The sequence below is a fragment of the Notechis scutatus genome, chromosome 2 (genome assembly GCF_049901735.1).
Source record: "Notechis scutatus isolate UNSWTSFEM ecotype Mainland chromosome 2, rNotScu1.2, whole genome shotgun sequence".
Classification (NCBI taxonomy): domain Eukaryota; kingdom Metazoa; phylum Chordata; class Lepidosauria; order Squamata; family Elapidae; genus Notechis; species Notechis scutatus.
In genome coordinates this window covers 8,708,556-8,720,923 of record NC_142010.1, presented here as the reverse complement: position 1 = coordinate 8,720,923, position 12,368 = coordinate 8,708,556, and the positions used below count along the sequence as shown (strand labels likewise).

General features: G+C 40.2%; 3 protein-coding genes across 4 annotated transcripts in view; all 3 read right to left on the bottom strand.

Moving 5' to 3' along the window:
• The window catches only part of LOC113432086 (uncharacterized), a 110,475-nt gene that overhangs the window by 68,729 nt on the left and 29,378 nt on the right, over window positions 1–12,368 (bottom strand). Inside the window, exon 1 of one of the 2 annotated variants that reach the window (XM_087953086.1) lies at window positions 2,661–2,736. The exons of the other annotated variant lie outside the window; for it this stretch is intronic. The gene's annotated coding sequence lies outside the window, so the exon portion shown is untranslated. Of the gene's footprint in view, window positions 1–2,660; window positions 2,737–12,368 lie in introns of those variants that run through there. 2 annotated transcript variants of the gene reach the window in all.
• The window catches only part of LOC113427233 (uncharacterized), a 47,247-nt gene that overhangs the window by 5,502 nt on the left and 29,377 nt on the right, over window positions 1–12,368 (bottom strand). The gene's annotated exons all lie outside the window — the stretch shown is intronic.
• The window catches only part of LOC148131703 (uncharacterized), a 23,798-nt gene continuing 18,941 nt past the window's right edge, over window positions 7,512–12,368 (bottom strand). Inside the window, exon 3 of the mRNA XM_087953101.1 lies at window positions 7,512–11,287. Within this exon, the coding sequence (XP_087809227.1) occupies window positions 9,042–10,796 (1,755 nt within the window). The 5' untranslated portion in view covers window positions 10,797–11,287 and the 3' untranslated portion in view covers window positions 7,512–9,041. The remainder of the gene's footprint in view (window positions 11,288–12,368) is intronic.

Genomic DNA, 12,368 nt, shown 5'->3' with positions numbered 1-12,368 from the left:
TTATTGGCTTGTGGAAAGTTCCCTGAAATAATTATGATGATTGTTTTAAATAGAAAAAAAATGGAACTTTATGTATGTGATATTGGTTCAAAAGAAAAGTCCGATTGCTGTACAGATGTGAGTGTGGGATAAGCCCTGAGGCTCATAAAGAAAGATGTTCTGAGACCTTTGTGCTGAAAAGCAGCGAGGTTTCGATGTTGTTGTTGTTAAAGCAAATGTTGTGATAAATACCCCATGGTGGGAGGGATATTTATGGGAAATATGTGTGATTTAATAAAGTTAGAGATAGAGAGGGAGAAATGGAAAAGTATTTTGTTAAGATATATTTCAGAGCAGTGACCCAAAATACCTGAATTGGATGGTTGCTTTATTTCTGAAGGTTTTTTTTACACCTTTTATGTTTTCATGTGTGTGCATTTTGAATACATCCTATGGAATATTGTTTGTTTGTAAAAAAGAAAATAGAGAGGAATTAGGAACTACAATATGTAGCCAGAGGGATAAATATTTACGCTATTTTGAGACTAGTATTACCCAGATAAGGGAAGGCTTTTGAGGATTTTTAGCCCAGAAGTGGGAAGGCAAAAGATAGCTGGTGGCTTAGTGGATATTTCCTTGGGGAAGGGATTGCTTCTCAAGGAAGAGCTGGACTTTTGGTCTGGCTAGCTAGAAAGTATTTTGAGTTGGACTTGTGCATAATATGCCTTAAATTAGAAGCTTTGTAGTTCTCTTAAGCTTGAGGCGATAGTTTAGAAGCCAGGATGGCAGTGGTTAAATGTACTGTGTATGTGGATATGTGATTCTCCTTAAGTATTTGTTGACGATACAGAGAAAGTTAAAGTTCTCCTGTGTGAGGAGTGGAGGATGGCATGGCCCGAGGATTGCTAGTTAAAACATAGACTGGGAAGAAGGAACCAGTAGCATTTTTGTAAAAATTGATGGATCCGGTGATGTGTGTGGTTGGCCTTTGCGCACTATCACAACATAGTAAAAATAATCTCATCCTTAGCAATTTAAAAATAAGTAAATATAACATCAGCTGAGCAACGATGATATACTATACCCATATTAATTTTTTTACAAAAACAAAGCCAAAACAGAGATGTGAAAAACTAAAAACACCCTTACTTCTTCCATAGGTATGAAGAGGCAAAGTAGCAACCAGTGCTGCTGATCAAATGCACTTGATCAATTGATCATCATCAAGTGTGACTATATCTATAAAGGCCAAAATTGTAGGATTTTCCTCGTCTCCAGCACTGAGGTGTGAATTAGATGCCAAACAGTAAAGACATCAGCGGGGATCTTAGAGAAGCAACTGCTGCCGCCCATCAATCTGGGAAGTGTTATACAACTTTTTCCAAACAATTTAAACTCCAACATTCTACATCGTTCCACATTCACAAGTGGAAAACATTCAAGACACTGGCCTATCTTCTCAGGAGTGGAAGTCCAAGCAAATTCACCGAAGGTTCAGAATGCACAATACTCAAAGAAATTACAAAAAATCCAAGCATTACATAATTGAACAATAGAATAGAAATCTTTATTGGCCAAGTGTGGTTGGATACACAAGGAATTTGTCTTGGTGCAAATGCTCTCAGTGTACAGAAAAGATAAGATACATCTCAGGCTCTACAGGCCTCATTTAGCGTATTAAGTGTTAAAATTCATGATAGTACAATTAGAAAAAGACTAGACAAATATAATTCGTTTGTAAGGGTTGCCAGGAGAAAGCCTCTGATTTCTAAAAAGGACATGGCAGCAACACTTAGATTTCCAAATTTGCATTTGAACAAATCAGAAGAGTTCTGGAACAATGTCCTTTAGATGAGACTAAAGTGCAGATGTTTGGCCATAATGCACAGTGTCATTTTGATGAAAGCAAAACAAAACAAAACATATCAACACAAAGATCTCACACCAACCAACAAGCACAATGATGAAGGCCTGATCATTCGGGCTTGTTTTGCAGCCACAGGACTGGCCACTTTGCAGTCATTGAGTCGTTTATGAATTCCCCTCTATTCTAAAGTATTCAGAATCAGAATAGACCTGGAAGGGACCTTGAAGGTCTAGTAGTCCATCCCTCTGCTCAAACAGGAGATCCTACACCATTTTAGACAAGTGTCTTCTTCAAAATGTCCAGTGATGAAGCACCCACAAGGTCTGAAGGCCAGCTGTTCTACAGGTTAAAGTCCTCACTGTTAGGATGGTGAGTGAAGACTAACTATACAACTGAACATCCCAAAAGAATGCCAAGAAAAAAGCTGGTCCATAAGAGAATAACTGAGTTGGAAGGGACCTTGGAGGTCTTCTAGTCCAATCCCTGCTCAGGCAGGAGACTTTGTAACATTCCTGATTAATTGCTGTCCCGTCTCCTCTTTAAACCCTTCAATGATGAAGAACTCACAACTTTTGGAGGGAAGCTCTTCCCAAGGAATTAATCTTAACTTGAAGGAGACTTTTTAAAATCTTCCCAACAGCAGAAAATTACGGCCACCACTGTTAAAGCTTGGAGCACCAGTGGACTCAAAATCTGGGAAAGGAAGGAACACGTAGCAGCAGCTGATACGCTTCAGCCTAGTTGCTTCTCTGCTTCCACGTCCTGGACGAAACCCAACAGCCCAACTTGCTCCCAGCCTCTCCTCCCACCTGACCTCAACTCACCTTCCAGCTGCTGCTTCGACCCTGGGAAGAGCAGAAAAACCACTCTGGACACCACCTTCCTCCCAGGAGTGATCCGGAAGAAAAAGCTCCTCTCCTCCCATCCTTTCTAGCAGTGCTCTACTCGATGGTTTTAACTCCTTTAAGCTCCTTTTGAAAGCCTATTAAGGGCTTTCTAGTCACTGATAAGTGACTGCCGCTCCTAGGAAGTAAAAGAACAGGCTTGTCTGTCTCTAACGTGTTTGTAAGATGTTTTCAATGATTAAATGGCTACTAGGTCGTTTTCCAGTCCTAGCAACCTATCTTTGCAACTGATCCATGTGAAAAGTGACAATAAAGTAGGTTGTGAAGATTAGCTATGTGCTGAGCCCTAAATGTATAGAGTTGGAAGAGAACAACTCTATAAGCAGGAGACCCTATTCTATTCCAGACAAATGGCTGTCCAATGTCCTCTTCAAAAACCCCATTGATGCAGCACCCACAACTTCTACAGGCAAAGCATTTCCACTGATTGTTGTCACTGAAAGGAAATTTCTCCTTGATTCTAGGTTGGATGTCTTTTTGATAAGTCTCCCTCTTTGTGCTCCTCTGAGGGGCATTGGATAATAGGTCCACCCCCTTTTTTCTGTTTCAGCCCCTCAAATATTGAAAGACTGCTATGATGTAACCCCAGTCCTTCTCTGTGTTAGGCTAGACCAGGGATCTGCAACCTTAAATACTCAGAGCCATTTGGTTAGGTTTCCTACAGGGAGGGAGGGAGGGAGGGGGAGAGGGAGAAAGATGAAAAATAATGGGGGCTTTGGGCTACCAGATTGGGAGCTTTATTATCAAGCAGTTGTATTAACATGGGTGAGGGAATGGATAAGACTTAGACACAAGATTACTGTTTTTGAAAGGCCTTGGAGGAGAGTTAGGATATTAAATTTAGTAGCTGGAACAGTAAAATTGTACAATGGGCAAGAACAGGCAGCTCTAAGTTGATTGGTTGGAGAGTGCTGGCTCCTGTATGAGGCAATCTACACTATGATTAGTTGCTGTGGGTGTAAAGGGGGAGTTTCCCATTTTTCCCACTTTTTTTCTTCTCTCTGCTCTGTATCCTATTTGGATTTACCTCAAGATGTTTCTGTGTTCCTGACCATCTTGTTTGCTGTAAATATGTTAAATGTATTCATTTATACAAAACTACAATTTTGCCTCAGTGTCTCTGATTTCATTTGGAAACTTGCTGCATAATTCCCTGATGGAGGACTGTCCCCATTACACCCAGAAAATAAATCCATTTCCAGTGGATGTCATTTGCTGGAAACATCATAGGGAGGAAATAATTCTATTCTTATCTAGCTGTGGATTAGCCAGATGGATGTAAAGGATCTTGGTGAGAAAAAACATTTCTGCTTTGGGAGGTCCCCTTCCTCTGGGACTGATGGAGGAGTTTGGGATTATGAGCAGACACAAATGAATGGTTTTGTGAGCCTGAGCTCTTCCCAAGAAGCTCCCATGGGGAGCACAGTCGCTTCTTAAAAGACTCCTCAAAATGGTTTGGAAACTGCATTTGTTTGGAGAAGGCTGAAGCGGATGTGGCTTCTACAAATTTGGAGTTAATAGACTCAATGCATGATGAACTGGACTTTCTTAAGAAGACTGGAGAATGGACCTGCCATATCTAACTGAAAAACCATTTGGAAAATGGATTGACCAAGAGGTTTTATGATTTGGGGAAATAAGACACAACTGTTCTTATTATTCACAACTAAAATCTTAAGAAAACATTTTATTAATAAGAATCAAACGTAGATAAGATACAGATAATCAGAGTTGGAAGGAACCTTGTAGGTCAACTAGTCCAACCCACTGCCCAAGCGGGAGACCCTACACCATTTCTGATAAATGGCAGTCCAATCTCTTCTTGAAAGTCTCAACTGATGGCGCTCCCACAACCTCCGAGGGCAAGCTGTTCCATTCGTTGATTGTTCTCATTGTCAGAAAGTTTCTCCTTGTTTCCAGGTTAAATCTCTCCTTGTTCAGTTTCCATCCATTCTTCCTTGTCTGGCCTACAGGAGCTTGAGAAAAAAGCTTGACCCCTTCCTCCCTGTGGCAGCCCCTCAAATATTGGAAGACCGCTATCGTGTCTCCCCTGGTTCTTCTCTTTACTAGACTAGCCAAGCCCAGTTCCTGCAACCGTTGGTTGTATGTTTTCGTTGTATGTTTTAGCCTCCAGTCCCCTAATCATCCTGTTTGCTCTTCTCTGTACTTTTATTTATTTATTTCATCCCTGACAGATCCGACAATGATTGTGATTTGTGGTAAATAAGCAGTTCTAAACTTTATACAAATTAAACGGAATAGTAGATTATTAATAAAGTGCTTTGATGTTTAACTTTGTTGCTGGTTTGTTGCTGTTTAACTTTGTTGCCTGTTAATTACAATGCCTTTATTGATCATAGATACCTTGTTTCTTCAACAATATGGCCTCCACCCATAGGAAGGCCCAGCATGATTTCTAGGCATGAGGTGAAATTAAGCCCTGCCCCCAAAATTTAGGCCTATTTAAACCATGCGTTTCCCCGCCATTTCTCACATCATTTGTTAGAATTACACAAGATGAAGAGAAATGGGGGGAGGGCAGGGGGGGGAGAAAACTTGCCTTTAGGAGTGCCCTGCAAGTAGCCTAGGCTAGAATACCCCAATCTACTACTGATAGAAGCGCTCACATGCACTCCCCTTGCCACGAAGCAATTTCTATCGGCAGATGGAAGCTCCCCAAAGACAGAGTCACCAGCCGTTTCTATCTGCCGATGGAAGGTCCACAAAGGGGACTTGCTGAACAGTGCCTCTGGAGGCTACTAGAGATTCTCTGATAACAACAGCCATACCTCCTCCCCGGCCCTGAGGTCTAGAGTAGTGCCATACTCAATAACCTTTTGATAAGTCTCTCTCTGTTACTCTTTGTGCTGTTCTGAGGGGCATTGGACAATAGGTCCACCCCCTTTTTTGTTTCAGTCCCTCAAATGATATAACTCCAGACCTTCTCTGTGTTAGACTAGATCAGGCATGTCCAAGGTCCGGTCCTGGGGCCAATTGCCACCCGTTTTCAAATTTATAGCAGCCCGCAGCCTCTTCTCCCTGCCGGCTCAGCCTGTCACTCATCCCTGCCGGACGGTGTTTTTCTCATTTAATGTTAATGGTTCAAAGAATGTCAGGATGAATGGTCACCCCTCCACACATTTTCAACTCACCAAATCTGGCCGTCCTTGCAAAAAGTTTGGATATCCCTGGACTAGATATATCCAGTTCCTGCAATAGTTCATTGTAGAATTACTTTGGAGTACAAATACAGAAATTACAAGAAAGAGAGTATGTTATAGAGCATTGCACACCAGAACAGCTAGACACAAGAACAGTTTTTTCCCGAAAGCCATCACTCTGCTAAACAAATAATTCCCTCAACCCTGCTCAACTATTACAAAGTCTGCACTACTATTACTGTTAAATCTTGGCATCACTCCTTATCACCCATCTCCTCCCACTTGTGACTGTATGACTGTAACTTTGTCGCTTGTATACTTATGATTTATATTGACTGTTTCCTAGTATGATTGATTGCTTATTGTACCCTATCACTATCATTAAGTGTCATACCTTATGATTCTCAACTCTTGAAGAATGTATCTTTTATGTATACTGAATTTACACCAAAACAAATTCCTTGCCTGTCCAATCACACTTGGCCAATAAAGCTATTCTATTCTATTCTATTCTATTCTATTCTATTCTATTCTATTCTATTCTATTCTATTCTATTCTATTCTATTCATGTCAGGGATGCAGGGAAAGAAAATGTAATAAGTCATAATTTATTGTCCACCAGAAAATAATTTAGCCGACCTCATGACAAAACCATTAAGTATACAAAAAACACAAAGATCTTGTGAAATAATTTGGTTTCAATGCTGTCCAGCTATAAATTGGAGGAGAGTTAAGATATTAAATTTAGTAGCTGGAACAGTAAAATTTTAGAATGGGCAAGAACAGGCAGTTCTAAGTTGATTGGTTGGAGAGTGCTGGCTCCTGCATGAGGCAATCTATGCTATGATTGGTTGCTGTAGGTGTAAAGGGGGATTTTCCCATTTTTCCTGCTTTTTTTCTTCTCTGTGCTGTATCCTATTTGGAAGGCTGAAGCAGATGTGGCTTCTATAGATTTGGAGTTAATAGACTCGATGCATGATGAACTGGACTTTCTTAAGACCACTGGAGAATGGAGCTAACCATGTCTAACTGGAAAACCATTTGGAAAATGGATCGACCAAGAGGTTTTAGGATTTGGGGAAATAAGACACAACTGTTCTCTTCATTGCTCTGAACTAAAATCTTAAGAAAAAGTTTTATTAATAAGAATCAAACAAAGATATTTCATCCCAGACAAATCAGAGACAATGATTCTGGTGATTTATGGTAAATAAGAAACCATTCTAAATTTTATACAAATTAAATGGAATAGTAGATTGTTAATAAAGTGCTTTGATGTTTAACTTTGTTGGATCACCTGTTAATTACAACGCCTTTATAGATCATAGATAGATGAATGTCGAATTGGTTGTAAATACAGGTAGAATTTTATAAATTTTGGACCTGCTTCAGAAGTGGAGGAAACTAATATTGTGCCAATATTCTTATGAATATTCTAGTGGGGGGATAATAAAAGTAAATCTGTTTTTCTCTTTTGTAATGTACATTTTTTCTTTTTATGTTTTTTTCTATTCTTGTTTTGCTTTTGAAAAAAAATCTTTGTTTTTGGAGTTTGTACTGTCTATTAATATTTTGAATAAAATAACCTTTTTTTAAAAAAAAAAAAGTTCATTTACCACAAGCACGTTCAGGGAGCTACTGTGGACCTATTTTCTAAACTGCCTCTAAATTCATAGAATCATAGACACATGGGGTTGGTTGTATCATGGTGACCTAAACTGGACACACTATTCTAGGTCTGCTGTCACCAGCACAGTGTAAAGCAACTCTATCACTTCTTGCCCTGACATTATGCCTCTGTTAATGCAGCCTGGGACTGCATTGGCTTTTTTCGGCAGTGGCAGCACTATACAGCACAATACTGACAAAAGTGGTACTTATCATATGGCCCGGGGACACAGCCTATCCTTTTGGAGATTTCCCAGAGGCAGCTCCATTTTCAGTGCACCCACAATTCCTTAAGACAGTCTACAAAGAATTAAGGGAGCAAAACAGAATACTTTGTCCCAGTGACAATGACCCAGAAGCAGCCACCATTTTGACACAGAGGCAGGCATGAGAAAATAGAAGCTGCTTCCACAAGTCCGCCACATGACCCAGGCATGAATCCCAAGCACATTCAAAATAACGGCTGCTTCCACAACAGTCATGAAGCCCACAAATGTGTGTCTTGCCTTCCTTCACCAACATGAGGTTCAGAGATCTTCAAAAGGTATGGAGAAGGAGGAGGCTGTGATGCCTGGTGGGTTGGGAGTCAGGCCTAACAACTGCAGGGACCCAGTGGGAATAGGAAAATGCCTGTGGGGACCCAAAGGGTGGGGTAGTGGAGGCTAGGCCTCCCAAGAGATTCCCACAACCCTGAGGTGGTCACTGTTCTGCTTAATGACTTGAACATTATTTAACAGCTTCATCAGGGAGAGTAGGGGATGGGGACAGGTAGTTAAGCAATGTCACTTAACAACCACTGCAACATGTAACCAAAACTGGCAGGCCCATTACAGTTTTATCTAGAGGACTACTTCTATGGTGGCTGGGGAATTCTGGGGCTCAAAATATGGAGGACACCAAGGTAGAAGGAGGAAATTCCATGTGTGGGAATTCCATAACCAATATACAAAAAACACCACCCAAAAGACTTTTTCAGGAATTCCACTACTTCTGCAAAAATGAAATTGCTGCTGATAACGAGAAACTGGTAGTTAGCCCTTTTCCATTTTCCTTTTTTCTCCACTTACAAGTCTAATTCTGAGGTATGTTTTTACCTACATTCCTAATGAGAGATGAGAAATGAAATTAAAGCCTTCTATAAACTCATCAACTTTTCCCTCAGTTGGATTTCCATGTGGTCAATAAGGAACTATTTATACCAGTAGCATCATCCACAGACAGATTAGTCTCTATGAGTCCTCCAGTATATCGCCAGGTTCGAATTCTGACTGAAATATACCCACAATCAGGTTGCTCAAAAGGTTTCTCACCTGTGTGAGTCCTCTGGTGTTTCACAGGGTCAGAATTCCCATTGAAACTTTCCCATATTCTACACATGCAAACGGTTTCTCTCTTGGGTCAATCCTCTGATGATTCAGCAATCAGGAATTCTGACTGAAACTGTTCCCATAATCAGAATATTAAAAGGGTTTCGCTCCTTTGTGAGTCCTCTGATGGCTCACCAGGCTGGAATTCTGACTGAAACTTTTCCCGCAAACAGGACATTCAAAGGGTTTCTCTCCTGTGTGAGTCCTCTGATGGCTCACCAGAGTGGAATTCTGACTGAAACTTTTCCCACAAACAGGACATTCAAAGGGTTTCTCTCCTGTGTGAGTCCTCTGGTGTTTCATCAGGTTGGAATTTTGACTGAAACGTTTCCCGCAAACAGAACATTCAAAGGGTTTCTCTCCTGTGTGAGTCCTCTGGTGTTTCACCAGGCTGGAATTGTGACTGAAACTTTTCCCACAATCAGGACATTCAAAGGGTTTCTCTCCTGTATGAATCCTCTGGTGGTTCACCAGGTAAGAATTCTGACTGAAACTTTTCCCACAAAGAGGACATTCAAAGGGTTTTTCTGTTGTGTGAGTCCTCTGATGGCTCACTACGTGAGAATTTTGCCTGAAACTTTTTCCACAATCAGGACATTCAAACGGTTTCTCTCCTGTATGAGTCCTCTGGTGTTTCACCAGGTAAGAATTCTGACTGAAACTTTTCCCACAAACAGGACATTCAAAGGGTTTTTCTCTTGTGTGAGTCCTCTGATGGCTCACTAGGTGAGAATTCTGCCTGAAATTTTTCCCACAAAGAGGACATTCAAAAGGTTTCTCTCCTGTGTGAGTCCTGTGGTGTTTTGCCAGGTGAGAATTCTGACTGAAACATTTCCCACAAACAGGACATTCAAAGGGTTTCTTTTCTATGTGAGTCCTCTGGTGTTTTGCCAGGTAAGAATTATCACTGAAACTTTCCCCACAATCAGGATATTTAAAGGGTTTCTCTCCTAGGTGAGTTCTCTGGTGTTTTAGCAGGTCAGAATTCTGACTGAAACTTTTCCCACAAATAGGACATTCAAAGGGTTTTTCTCCTGTGTGAGTCCTCTGATGTGTTACCAGGTTGGAATTCTGGCTGAAACCTTTTCCACAAATAGGACATTCGAAGGGTTTCTCTCCTGTGTGAGTCCTCTGGTGTTCTGCCAGATGAGAATTCTGACTGAAACTTTTTCTACAAACAGTACATTCAAACGGTTTGTCTCCTGTGTGAGTCCTCTGGTGTATTACCAAGTCATAATTCTGTCTGAAACTTTTTCCACAAAGAGGACATTCAAAGGGTTTTTCTCCTGTGTGAGTACTCTGATGGATCACTAGGAGATAATTCCGACTGAAACCTTTCCCACAAACAGGACATTCAAAAGGTTTCTCTCCTGTGTGAGTCCTCTGATGATTCAGCAGACTGGAATTCTGACTGAAACTTTTCCCACAAAGACGACATTCAAAGGGTTTCTCCCCTGTGTGAGTCCTCTGGTGCTTCACCAGGTCAGAATTCTGACTGAAACTTTTCCCACAAAGAGGACATTCAAAGGGTTTCTCTCCTGTGTGAGTTATCTGATGTCTTACCAGTTCGGAATTGTAACTGAAACTTTTCCCACAATCATGACATTCAAAGGGTTTCTCTCCTGTGTGAGTCCTCAGGTGTCTCACAAAGTGGAAATATCCAATGAAATGTTTCCCACAATCTGGACAGTCATACGGCTTCTCGTTGCTGTGAGTCCTCAGATGTATCACCAAGTTGCCATTTTTCTTAAAGGGTTTACCACATTGGAAGCACTTGTAGGGCATCTCTTCTGGGTGGGTTTTTCCGCGAACCAAAAGGATCTGTTCTAACAAAAGCTTTTGCCACATTCAGATAATTTGTATGTGCTTTTCTCCAGAGTGGATTCTTTCCTGCTTAATCACTTGCAATTTGACGTCTGCTTTCTCCGTAATAGGCACACCTATGGAGCTTTTCCACCACTGATATTCTTGAGAAGGTCAAAAATATATGTGATCCCTTGTTTAGTGGTGCTTTGATTTAAGCCCTGTATTACTGTCTGCTCTATGTGCCCATCCAATTAACCTTTTCCTCCCCACTCACTTCCAGATATTTTCCACTTTTTCTGAATGGAAAAATAATCTCCCTTGCCTTTTTTGTGTATTGTATCCTTGAGTTCCACATACTCTACTTTTTCCAGCTCAAAATCTCTCATTGATTTTCTTTCCTTTATCTCTCAACTGCTGTGAAAGAAGTTTTTCTGAGGGAAATGGAGGATATTTTTCTTTCTCAATCTGCTTTGCTTTTCAATATTGCTTGTTATTCTCAGTTGTCCGGTGTGTTCTTCTGGCATCATCTTTGTCTGTAAGATTCAAATGAAAATGTAGCTTTTATTGTTTATAAAAGGGTTGCAGAAGATGTGAAAAAAAGTGTATATTACAATGAAAAAGCAAACGTGCCACAATACTAGAATAATCTCTTACATTAATTGTGATATTTACTATCGAGTTCCAGTTTAAATATCCATTCAATCATTAAATTCACTTGTTGACTCAGGTCATTCACCAATTCTCAGCCCTGCAAAGGGTTATCATCAAATATATACGGTAGATAGATAGAATTCTTTATTGGCCAAGTGTGATTTGATACACAGGGAATTTGTCTTTGGTGCATATGCTCTCAGTGTACATAAAGAAAAATGAAAATACATTCATCAGGAATCATAAGATACAACACTTAGTGGTAGTCATAGGTTACTAATAAGCAATCAAATCATACTAGGAAACAAATAAAGAAGAAAAATATTACTTTATTACGGTCTTAGACCAGCAGTAGACATCACTATTTACAATATATAAAATATAGTACTGACAAATTATAGTACATTAATAGTGGATAATAACATCCCTGTTAAGAAAGTACATGTTGTCAAACAGTTAGGGTCACCCCCTGGTTTATATGAGTGGAGAGCCAATAAGTGTGTGTGTAAATTTCATTTCCCAAAGATTGTTCTATCTCCAAAAATTGGCACAAATTGACAGCCATAATTCTGTAACCAATTTTTTTCTTTTCTTTTCTTCTTTCTTTTTTTTTCTTTCTTTCTTTCTTTCTTTCTTTCTTTCTTTCTTTCTTTCTTTCTTTCTTTCTTTCTTTCTTTCTTTCTTTCTTTCTTTCTTTCTTTCTTTCTTTCTTTTCTTCTTTTTCTTTCTTTCTTTTCTCTCTCTCTTTCTGTCCCTTCCTTCCATCCCTTCTTCCTTTCACCTCCTTTCTCTCTCCCTTTTTCTTTCTTTCCCTTTTGTTTCCTTTTCTCCCCCCTCTTTCCCTCTCTCTCTTTCCCTCTTTCTGTTTCTGTCCTTTCCCTTCCTCCTTCCTTCTCCCCTTCTAAAGCTCGGAGACCCACCTGAAACACACACACACACACACACATGCTTCCAACGTTGCTT